The 12,871-nt window shown below is 42.4% G+C and overlaps 1 protein-coding gene across 1 annotated transcript in view; it reads right to left on the reverse strand.

Moving 5' to 3' along the window:
• The window catches only part of PCYT2 (phosphate cytidylyltransferase 2, ethanolamine), a 38,115-nt gene continuing 25,244 nt past the window's right edge, over positions 1–12,871 (reverse strand). Inside the window, exon 13 of the mRNA XM_081935210.1 lies at positions 1–9,651. Within this exon, the coding sequence (XP_081791336.1) occupies positions 9,531–9,651 (121 nt within the window). The 3' untranslated portion in view covers positions 1–9,530. The remainder of the gene's footprint in view (positions 9,652–12,871) is intronic.

The following is a 12,871-nucleotide window of genomic DNA, read 5'->3' on the forward strand; positions in this document are numbered from 1 at the left end:
AAAAAAAGCCAGGGAAACAAAGAAGGCTTGATGGGGCATGAAAATAGTCACCAGGCTGATGCTAGTCCCACTGTTTTTCTTTTGGTTACCTACTGCTATCTCATCAGTGCCTGGTTACTGTTGATTTTTAATGACTTTTGGATTCCTTGCTTTTTGCAGGCTGCCAGGCACATCAGGAGAGCCTGGGTAGCAATAACAGGCTTGCTTTATGTGTGATCCCATTTCCATGCTAAACAACCCCCTAGGCCTGGCCACCTGCCTTTCAGTAGAACTGCCCCAGGATTGGAGAGTAAAACTGCAGGGAGTAGACATCTTTATCCAGACTCTAGGGCAGCAATGGCGATACTATATTTACTATATTCCATCAACTTTTAGAATTGCCAGAAAGGCCCAGTAAATATAAAGATCAGAGGTTTAGTTCCCAAAATGTCTAGGAAAGCTGGGACTTGCAATCCTGGTGTAGGAAGTTAGCACCTACCCCTCTCCTAGAAAAATGGAATATTTTAGGAAATATTAAAAGGGCAGAATATTTCCCCCAAAAGGGGAGTCAGAAACTCACTCCCCCTTTGTTAATGGGCCATTAAGGCCTGGGCCAGCTTATCTACAACACAAAAGACATAGTCTCCAAGACATAATAGGACCCATCTAGCAACAGAACGTACAGCATGGCACCTGGGAAGATTACATCACCCAGCAAGGCTCAACCAAGCCTGGGACTCAAAACACAACCTACAAAGTTACCCCTGCATGGCCCCATGGGAGTCTGACAACCAATCAGAATACAAGCTCAAATTCAAAAGTCCAGATAGGACATACAACCCAGGCACTCTCAGCATCATCTCCCTTTTTTCTTTTCTTTTTGCCCAGGATCTCAAACCATCTGGTCCTGTACCTCATTAAACCATCTTTTAAGCTGTCTCCATGTTTCCAGTGTCTTTCTTCCCACTTGGAACTGAACCTAGATGGTCATTTCTTCCAACACTGGTAGAGGCTCCTGGACTAAATTGATGGTCAGTTTTGATAGAAGGCAGCTTTCTAAAAACGATTCAGACTTCTTCATCTATCAAAAGGGGCATCAGGAGGTTGGAAGAGACTGAACAGCCCTTTACTTAATTTGGTATCCTCTAGAAGGGATTTTGAAGAATCCTTGGACTAAAGCAGGGGTGTCAAACTGGCGGCCCGCAGGCCGGATGCCTCATGTGCCAGCCACATCCACCCCAGCTCCGCAAAGGGGGAAAATGTCACGACAGCAATGTGACACTGTGAGTTTGACACCCGTGGACTAGAGAGATCCAAGATCGATTATCCACCAGGATACAAAGTTCACTAGATGATCTGAGTCAATTCTCTCTCTCAACTCAGTTTATTTTACACAATTGTTGCTTCCTGGATAAATGTAGAGGACGTTCCGTATTGATACTATCTTAATCTCTCAGAAAAAAAGGTAAATAAATATGTAGCCATATGTAAATTGCTTCTGAATCCCACATTTTGCCCCTTAACTGTAAACAGCCGTAAATGACACTAGATTAAGCAATTTACATATCCCTGATTGCTTTTCCACTCATTTGCCAAGTCAATCACCATCTCATTAATTAAAAAGTAAAATTACATCTGTACTGCTTTCCTCGGAGATAGTTTGGGCAAAGAGAACTATAATTCTCAATCATGTATCCAATAATTATAATTATAAATGGTTAGAAAGCAGCAGGCAGCTTCAAATGACCTTGAAGACCTTTTGATCCTGAAATAGGCAGCTATGAGCATTGCTGGTTTATTGAAGATATTTTTCTGCCTGACATAAAGTCATAGCATACTTGTGCTGCATCTGAGGGTAATGACCTAGTTTGTGGAGAGGAAGAGCCTCTATATCACCTATAGGCCACCTTCACACAACATTCGTCACATGATACGTGGTTCAATTGACTGAACCATGGTTACAGTAAGAAGATGTGAGAATGAGACATGAAGTGTTTAGTTCTCAGGAAAGGCAATTCAGTCCAAGTATGAGGGCCATGGGCAAAATACACTTTGAAGCACTAAGACTGCAATTCTCTTCTTACCATTTTCATGAGCTAGCATTAAAGATGTAGGGTGGCTCAGTGGCTAAAACACTGAGCTTGTCAGTCGGCAGTTCAGCGGTTCAAATCCCAGCACCACATAACTGAGTGAGCTCCTGTTACCTGTCCCAGCTTCTGCCAACCTAGCAGTTCAAAAGCATGTAAAAATGCAAGTAGAAAAAGTAGGAACCACCTTTGGTGGGAAGGTAACAGCGTTCCGTGCGCCTTCAGCTTTTAGTCATGCCGGCCACATGACCAGGGAGATGTCTTCGGACAGCACTGGCTCTTTGGCTTTGAAATGGAGATGAGCACTGCCCCCTAGAGTCAAGAACGACTAGTACATATGTGCGAGGGGAACCTTTACCTTTATCTAGCATTAACGATACCTTCCTTAAATTAATGTTGGGTTATTTCCATGATTTTGTCAGCTATGTGGAACTTGTGAATTATTCAATTAATCCAATTTTTAGTGAATCATGACACAATGGTAAATTAATCTCACAGACTTACCCAGCACATTAGGATAAAATATGATTCACTAGTTTGTATTCAAGATGTCATGCAGATGAAGTTATAGTGTTCCACCTAAGCAATCATCTCCTCTCCTTAATGAAGGGACTATTAAATGTACACTCTTTTCACATGAAAAAATGAAACACAGAACCAGAACACATACATCTAGTTTACAGTATAAACTGTTTGTGTAAATCAGCTGCTTTTCATTAGTTGCTGATATGACGGGATTTTTATCTAGTAATCTGTTTCTAAAAGAAAGAAGAAAGATGTCAGTTCCCACTTCTAGACTATCAAAGGTCATCAGTAAGTATCAGAAACCCTCTGATATGCTTTCAGCAGAGACAATGCTCAGTAGAATGGAGTGTCAATTTACCTCATGTGACAGTGCATGCTGCCTCCATATTCTTCGGAGAACACTGTCAGCCTGAAAATTAGAAATGTTTTGCATCCAGCACTGAGAATTTCAAACTGATCTAATCAAAAATAATCAAAGCAGAAGAAGCAGGATAAAAAGTTCCAGATACTTTTGGTATTAACTTGCCAAGGTAGTAATTCTGCGTTTGGAAGCTATCATTTCCCATATAGTTTCTTCTTTAATGCATCATAGCTACCTTCCCCCGCTTTTATTCTGTATAACTCCAATTCTATCTGACAAAAACCATTTATTTGAATCAAGTTTAAACCTTTCAACAGATATATAACATTAGATGCACATAAAAACTGGGAGATAGGGAGACAATGCTCATGAATTTATTCCTAACAAATCTTTCAAGATGACTATATATCATAAATGTGTTAGTCCTTTTAAAGAGCGCTTGCTCAGACAGTGCCATGATTGGACCAATAATCCCATTTGCTTTTAGTGCAGTACTGGAATATTTCTGGATTCTCTGTCATAAAACTTCTGCTTTGTTACAAGAACAGCAACATTCTCAGTTTAATAATTAAAATAACGAACAGACATTATGTTGTTCATTGTTTTTCCTTGGAAAAAGAATATAAAAATTGAGGATGTGGGTAAGGTATGAGGAGATGAACACTGCCCCTGCTGATTCACTCTTTGCCCCTTCTAGTTAATTAAATTTCTCAGGATATGTCATGGTTGAGGAAATCAATGCCTCCTTGGAAGGTTGTTTTCACCTTGCCCAAAAGAAGCAACAATAAGGCCATTACTGAAGATGGCCTTCCTTGACCAAGGAGATTCATACAATTATAGTTTGGTCTCAAATGTTTCAGTGCTGAAAAAGATGGTTGAGAATAAAATAGCTCCAACTTGGATATATTTTTCCTGGACTTTTGTCTGAAATATGCATTGAAACTTGTCAGATATAGTATGGAATTTGAAAAAAAAAGACATTCAAGAGCTACATGTGCTCCAAAAGTCTCAAATTACCTCAAGTTATAAAGAGTTTAGGTAGTCAATAGTGCCAGTTTTAAGGCTGAGAATATGTTCATCACCTAAGGAAATTGAGAACTATTGTATATTACGTATATGTACGTATATTGTGGTAGTTGCCTATCATTTATGATTCACAGAAGGGGAAATATAGTGAATTGTGAATAATAAACTTAAGAAAATTCCTTATATGATTAAAAAAAAGGATCCAGAAAGTTACTTTCTGTTAAAGCAGTGCTTTTCTCTTTAGAGAATCAAACCCAGAGGCCATTTCAGACCGAGCATAGCCCCCTCGACTTATGTTTAAGTATGGTCTTGACACTTTTGAAAATGGTGGGTTTAACAGTTGGCAAAATGTTACCGTTGATTTTATAAATTATATTGTTTCTTTCATCTTTCCGTATCTTGTCTTTGGTTCTGGATAATTCCTGGGGGAGTGTGGCTGTGGGTTTGTGGGCTATTGCTGTTCCTAGAGGTTAGAGAAATCTGTCATTTCCAACATCCCTTTTGTGCTTGGTAGGGTTAGTTTTTTCCTGGTGGCTGGCTAAGTGGTGTGTTATGGTTTGGGTCCTGTATGTCGGAAGTTTTTCAGATAGCCGTTGCAAAGAAAGACATCAAGGATCTGGTTCTCCTCTGCTTTCCTTAGTGCTGTGGTGCTGCAGTGTGTCCTGGCCCTTAAGGCACTCTAGAAGCAATCCCATCCACAGACACATTGACCTACAACCAGCCTATAAACCCCTGAGAATTCAAATCAACTGCATAACCAACCAGCGATGGCACCAATCCTCAACCAACCTATACAATCTTCGCAACCAGCACTTCACTTCCCAATTTACCTCACCTGACATGACCTTCCCAAGACCTTCATGTGACATGACCCACACTTCACCTGACATGACCTTCCCCAAACCCTCATGTGCCATGACCCACATGTGACGTGACCCATCCATCCACATAATCCTGATCTGACCTCTCTATCACAAAATCTACTGACCACACAGAGCCCTTATAAGCAGAACACTGACGGGATATCCCCTAAGTTCGGAGAATGACCCTCCACCCTCATTCTACACCAGAGCTACAGATATTTGCCACCATTGGAAATTTTATATAATTTTGTTACAAATTAATGAAATGACTGGTGTTTAGATGAAAGTCTCAGGTCATTTTATAAAGAAGAGAGATCAGTTTGTCAAGATGTCTTTATGAAGGTTTGGCTGCTAATATTGAAAATAGAACTCTGTGTGCTTTTTGTGTGTGATGAGAAGTAGAAACATTTTTTTCCCTAACACTTCCTAATACGTGGCTAAGGGATATTCTCACTAACCCTCACAAACTAATACAGCAGCTTCTACGAGGGAGCCACAAAGTTTACAAGATGGTGGTGAGTGCAGCACTGTGATCCAAGCTCCACTCATTTTATATCCGCATCTTAGATTGTGACTCTGTACCCAACATCCTGCAAATTTTTATTCACACACTCTCCTTGGACATTTCTAAGCTACTTTAAAGCTTGTGATACAAGAATGGTAGTACAGGAAATTGAGCTCTATTGTTCAACTTTCCCCCTTTGGTAAAATAATACTTAAAGGGCTATTCTGTTTCTCTACAATTAGAGGGATAAAATAATGAACTGGAAATGTTCAGTAATCTATATCAGCTTTCTTTAAATTTCTGCCTTCCAGATGCACTGGATTTGACCTCCACATTTCCCAAACAGCACAGCTTTGGAAAAATGAATTTAGATTTGTGCTATGTCAAGAGCCTAACAGAATTATATGAGGTTTTTTTTACTGATATGTGAGATTATGGACAATTTTAATATGTGCATCCCAGAGCATTTCACAGACCACAGAAAGCTTGAGAATGAACTGAAGCTATGTTGTTTTCTTACCTTTAAACTGGAGCAGTTCCTGCTTAATGAGAAATTAATATATTTTTTGTCTGATGATAATATTGTTTCCAGGAAGTATGGTAAGAGTAACATGTTCCTCCCATTCCTCAGCTATTTTCCTGGCCCTCAAGGTACATAACTCCCATGTTCCATTCATATTCTGAAGCTGAATGAGCCTCACTTGCCCTTCTCATCTTAGAAAATGTAAACAGAGAGTGGAATGAAGCTGCTACCTGTCAGTTCAAGTGGAAAGAGATGGAACAAGTGAAATTATATTTAGGAGCTATTTCCTATCCAGTCTCTGAAAAAGGTGCAGCATTAGGACAAGAGAGAAACTTCAAAAAGGGCACCTACAGACCACATGAGAAGGGGCCAGAAATTCCCCATATTTCTAGCAATAATGGAAGAAGATTGCTCCTAAAACTGAGCAACAGATGCCAAGTTCCAAAAGTTTATTGAGTCGGGAAGCAGTAAACAGCTTTGACATTTGAAATTCACAAAGCATTCCCATAATTTATTACCCTACGCTCTCATTCCCCAAGGCAGAAACAACTTATCAGCAAACATCAACATAAAAAGAAGGGACTCCTGGCACTTAAGAGAGCAAGAAAATGTAAAATGCAAAAGATTTTGGGCTATAAAACAGCAAGGTGTTGTGAGTAACTCTAGCTCTGCCAGCCACTGCTCATTGCCTCTGATTGAGGTAAACTGAAATTCCAGATTCAGACTCTGACCAGCAGGGAAGACAGAAATTGAATAAGTTTGACATTTTTAATAACAATTTCAAGCAACTGGCTGCCAGGGGCAACCTCTTCCTATGAAAATGTGCAGCCTGAGGTAGATTTAACATTTTTGTATTGCATTATTTGCATTTAATGACAAATCCTTTCAAAAAGTCTTACTGTGTTCCTCAAGGAGTCTCATATTTCAGAAAAATTAATTTAAAAATGGTAACAAGCTCAAGATTAAAACAAACACAAGACAGAAGGACAGAAGTTTCTGGGCAGACAAACTATTTGTTAATTTAAAGGAAAAGAAGGGTTTGAAGAAATTTGGCATAACTAGGCCACACTGAGTGAAGAGGAATTGTTTTGGAACATATATAAATTTGATACTACAATGTTTTGTAAATAACAAAGTTCCTTAATTTTTCCTATTTTTTTAATTACAATCTTGTGGGACCAGTGATGGGTTCCTACCGGTTTGGACTGGTTCTGCTGAATCGGTAGTGGTTTGAAGGCTTGGGTCACTGGAACTGGCAGCAACCCAGGCCTGCCACGCCCCCGAACTGGATCTCCAGGCGGCACCTATGGCGCCGCCATCTTATTTTTCACTTCTGCGCATATGCATAACTATTTTAATTGCACTGCGCATGTATGCACACATAGCACGCGTACAAGCAAACCAATTCTCTTGTACAGATGGACAGCAAGAGTTTCATATTAAATAGATGGCCATGTGTCTTATTTCACAAAGGAAAAATCCATTTCAAAGCATGTCAAACTGAAGAACTGCTAGCCAACATGATAAAGAATAAAAAGAATAGGGGTTTTCAAGTGATCTATCAATAGTATCTGGAGAACAGACTAAATAAGCTCCAAAATCTCTTGTCAATTTTTTTTCTTACTAAAGGGAAACTTATTATATTTCTATTTAAATTATACTAATTATTTGCCTCTATACATTCCTATGCATAAAACAGAATACGAACATATTGTCATTTTATGACAATTGCTTTTATTGCTTTTACTGAAGCTCTAGATTTTTGGGATTATTCAGTATGGGAAGTTCTGCATCATTCAATGTCAGCTATGAAATTCTACTGATACATAGTGCCCAGCAAAAAAAAATATCTTTAATTAAATATGTTTTCATAGCAGTTAGAGGTTATTGTGGCAAATAAACTCAAGGATAATTGCAGAACTTGTCCAATCAAAAGATTTTACATTTGAGTTTCCCCTCAAATATAAGGGAATGGAGAAATAGTTAAGAAAGAATTACATGTCTCTGTTCCTGCTGTGATCAAATGTAGCCCCTCAAGCTACATTTCAGTAAAATATCTGGAGTAATAGTTAATACTCCAGACAGAGTCTTATTTGCTTTTGACCCCCGAAATAAGCACTTGGCCTTATTTTCAGGGAGGTCATTATTTTTGAGGTGCAGGAGGTGGCAAATGTGGTCACTTCATGGTTACAATATTTACGGGGAGGGCTTATTTTAGTGCATGTGCTCAAAAGCCCAATTGGGCTCATTATCCAGGGAGGTCTTATTTTCAGGGAAACAGGGTAATTCACAGCAACTGCAGATATAAAGTTTATCTCATGCCGTTCCCACAGTAAAATAAATTCTAGCTATTTTTGAATAATCATTATTCATATAATAAAAGGGTGCCCTTGGAAACTCCTATCTTCACTTTGTATGCCAAATATTCTGTACTTTGACACATATATTTTAATGTGCCAGTTAACAGCTAACATTGTACGGATAGAGTCATCTAGTGCTCTAGAGAATGTATATAAAGATAGTATGGGGATAAACAATCATGTGTTTTCTAATCACTATATAGAAGCACACTGCAAATGAAAGAAATTCCTCAAGCACTGACTTGTTTAGTATATAAACCTTTGGTTGGTTACGTTTCAACTGTTTTTCTTTCAGTCCTTTTAGCCTTAATTTCAGACTTCAACTGTAAATGCTAGTTATTAAGATTTTATTAATATCCATGGCTGAAAATATACAAGATCAAGATTGAAAAGAGCCTGTTTGGGTGAGAATGAAGCCCATCCTCATATGTGGCCCTCCTGTGTTCCCCATCATGTGTGAGAAAGAGACTTTAGGCAGTAAGCTTCATCACCAAAGCATCCAAAGTTAGCAGTACAGTACAAAGCATTTATATACAAGGGACAAAATGTTTTTCTAGGATGTAATTTGTGGTCAATATGGAGCTTCTGAAAATTAACTGGCCAAAGTGAGTTTTCTGACGATTATACTGTGTTTTTGTGCTATGGTTGCAATTAGTACTGCAGCTCTCCTGCTTAGCTATGGGATTTAAGAGACTTATCTGTACACAAAGTAAGGAGAGCATTATCTGAAATTAGTGAAGTCCACTGAACTCCTTCCACAATTACAATATGGAAAGATTCTGAATGCACCAGATGTAAGGCAGTGTATACAATTACAGTTCTTTCTTTCCAGGTATACTTAGCTGGGAAATATAGTGGCAAGTTTGGCTGCATCCTGTTTCCTGGAAAAGGAACAACCTCTGATGGCATTTAGCAACCACTGCTGTTTACATAGGACTCTGAATCCAGACAGGGTGGTTTGATATATTTGAAAATTATCTCTAGCGGGCATAAAGAGATATTGTGAGATGTTTAAATTCTAGAAGATAATTTGAGAGAAGTCCCTAGTTCCAATAAGTAAAAAGTGCCAGTAGATAAAACTCATAGAAGTTTGCTAATTTTCATCAGAATTTAAACTGGTTATTGGAAAGACACTGCTTCTTGATTAACTAGACAGCAGCATCCACCTGGCCCTTTCCTATGGACAACTGATTTACTTAAGCCAGGAAAACTGTGACCACAGGCCTAATTCAGCAGTGTCCTATTCTCCAGGAAAGTTCGCTGGTCCAGAAGAAGAGGATTCTGCAGTACTCTTCCCCATGCTAACTTTCTTGATTTCTTAAACCTATCTTCTGTTGGGCTGCTTCCTCATTTCTTTTCATGACCTCCAATACAGCCAGCTCCTTGGCTTCTTTCTTCTGATTCCGAGCTTCAAATTCCAGCCTACAACAACCAAGAGATCCATAATTGTATAGACATTTAATTTCATTGCACTTGTTCAAATTGCTGGGCAATTCTGATGTTCTTATGTCTGCTCTGAGCTGTTTCTAAGAATTTTCTTCTACAAATCAGATGTATGATGTTCAGAAAGCAGGAAAGGGTGCTTCAGATCCACGAAAGTCCTGGGTCATACAGGGACCTCAGGAAAAATATGGCTCTTTAAGAAACAGTGATCGATACAAAGATATTGTCCATGCTAATCCAAAGCATAATTTCCTGTTCAAATCCAAATACTGAGCAATTAAGCAATTTATCATGTCTTCTTAATTTGTGAAAGGTATTCTAGTTGCAATATTGGTTATAATCGGAATATAACTCAATGCTACTATAGGCAGCCCCAGCATTCTGTGACCTATAGATTAACGTAGAGGTGAAACTATAGGAAAAATTTTGAGCATTCACATGATATTGTAAAAAATATTTAGTTGTATGGTTGTATAACTGTGCATTGAAGTGGGTAATTCATGGTTTGTGGACTGCACATGACCTCCCAAATACATTTCTGCAGCCCTCAAAATTACGGTAAACTACCAAATTTAGTAGAAGACTATTCAGAGGTGGCTACATGATCTTCTACTGTATAAGGATTACTTTAATACTTTTAGGTCAACTGTTTAAAGATGCCCCAATCCCATCCCAATGCAAGCACAACTAGAAAAATATAATAACTTTCACTATAGTTATATATACAATAACTTTCCCCCTCATTCATGATCTAATTTTGGAGGGGGAGCCAGACCTCGCGGGAATAACGGAAACCTGGTTGGGCCACAAGGGAGGGTTACCCCTCGTGGAAATGTGCCCACCAGGTTACCAAGCATTTCACCAGCCCCGGGCCCGGGGAAGGGGCGGTGGGGTAGCAGTGATTATCCGGGAGGACTTAGAGCCGAGGGAGTCCACTGTGCCACAGACGTCCGGATGTGAATCCCTTGTTGTGAAATGGGGCCCTGGGAGGCAGTTGGGCCTGCTGATAGTATACCTGGCTCCCCGCCATACATCAGCGACCCTGCCTGAGCTCCTTGAGCTGATCTCATCGGTGGCGGTTGAGACCCCCAAACTTCTAGTGATGGGGGATTTTAACCTGCCGTCGGTGGGAGAAGCATCAGAGGGGGTTCGGGAGTTCATGGCTTCCATGATAGCCATGGACCTGACTCAAATGATTCAGGGCCCGACACACGAGGGAGGTCACACCTTGGACCTTGTTTTTGTCTCTCGCCAGTGGTTGAGTGATCTGGGAGGAGTGAATTTAACCATCACTCCTCTGTCATGGTCAGATCACTCACTCCTCTGACTTGACTTCCCTGGTGCTACCCCTCGCTGCGGGGAGGCGGAACCGGAAAACACTAGATGGTTCCGCCCCAGGCGCTTGATGGAACCAGACAGGTTCCAGATGGAGCTTGGGCCACCTCCTGCAGCCCTGACCCGCCCTCGGGTAGAGGACCTGGTGGCCGCGTGGAATAATGCGACTACCGGGGCCTTGAACCGGGTGGCGCTTTTGCGGCCTCTCCGGCGGCAACGATCCACCCTGGCTCCTTGGTTTACCGAGGAGCTAAGGGTGATGAAGCGCCGCAAGAGATGCCTAGAGAGTCGTTGGAGATCCTCCCGATCCGAATTTGACAGAGCACAGGTACGAGCCCATTTAAGGACGTACCTAGTGGCATTGAGAATGGCCAAACGTCAATATTGTGCCGCTCTCATTGCATCCGCAGAGAACCGCCCTGCCGCCCTGTTTCGGGTGTCCCGCTCCCTTCTGTTTCAGAGGCCGCGGGAGGCCCCTTTACAGGGTAGGGCAGAGGAGTTTGGGAAATATCTGCAGGATAAAGTCGCTCAAATCCGGAAGGATTGGGTCCCCTTCAGTGGCCCAGTCGAGACGCCAGTGGCGAGTCTTGAGAAACCTTTTTGGGAGGAGTTTGACTTGGTTGTCATCGACGATTTGGACAGATTGCGTGGACGACTGCGACCTACCACGTTTACTGGACCCGTGTCCCTCCTGGCTTGTACTGGCATCCTGGGAGGTTACACGCGACTGGCTCCTGGGCCTAGTGAACGCTTCGTTGGGTGAGGGGTCTCTCCCGGCCGCCTTGAAAGAGGCGGTGGTGAGACCCTTGCTCAAGAAGCCTTCCCTGGACCCTACGGAGCTGGCCAATTATCGTCCTATCTCCAACCTTCCCTTTTTGGCGAAAGGTTGTAGAGAGTGTGGTGGCTTCTCAGTTTCCACGACATCTGGAGGAGAATGATTATCTAGACCCGCGCCAGTCCGGCTTTCGCCCTGGGCACAGCACAGAGACGGCCTTGGTCGCGTTGGTAGATGATCTCTGGAGGGCCAGAGATAGGGGTTGTTCCTCTATCCTGGTCCTATTAGACCTCTCGGCGGCTTTTGATACCATCGACCATGGTATCCTGTTGCACCGACTGGAGGGGTTGGGGGTCCGGGGCACCGTTTTGCGGTGGTTCGGCTCCTACCTCTCTGGCCGGACGCAACGTGTGTTGGCAGGGGAGCAGAGGTCGACCCTATGCCCCCTTACTTGTGGGGTGCCACAGGGGTCGGTCCTCTCGCCACTCCTGTTCAACACATACATGAAGCCGCTGGGTGAGATCATCCATGGTTTCGGGGTGGGATATCATCTGTACGCTGATGATACTCAGCTGTACATTTCCACCCCGAACCACCCCAACGAGGCCGTCGAAGTGATGTCCCGGTGTGTGGAAGCCGTACGGGTCTGGATGGATGACAACCGACTCAGGCTCAACCCTTCCAAGACGGAGTGGCTGTGGGTTCCGGCTCCCCGGTTCAACCAGATAATTCCATCTCTGGCCATTGGGGGCATTCAACTCGCCCCCGTGGAGCGGGCGCGCAATTTGGGCGTCCTCCTGGATGCCAGGCTGTCCATGGATGAACATGTGACGGCCGTGGCCAGGGGGGCGTTCCACCAGGTTCGCCTGGTGCGCCAATTGCGCCCCCTATTGGACCGGGACGCCCTACGCACAGTCACCCATGTGCTGGTGGCGTCTCGCCTGGACTACTGTAACGCTCTCTACATGGGGCTTCCCTTGAAATGCACTCGGAGACTGCAGTTGGTCCAGAATGCGGCCGCGCGGGTGATTATGGGGAGTACTAAGTACTCCCATGTGACACCTCTCCTGCGCGAGCTGCACTGGCTTC

Source organism: Natrix helvetica, assembly GCF_964273705.1.
Source record: "Natrix helvetica genome assembly, chromosome: 1".
NCBI lineage: Eukaryota > Metazoa > Chordata > Lepidosauria > Squamata > Natricidae > Natrix > Natrix helvetica.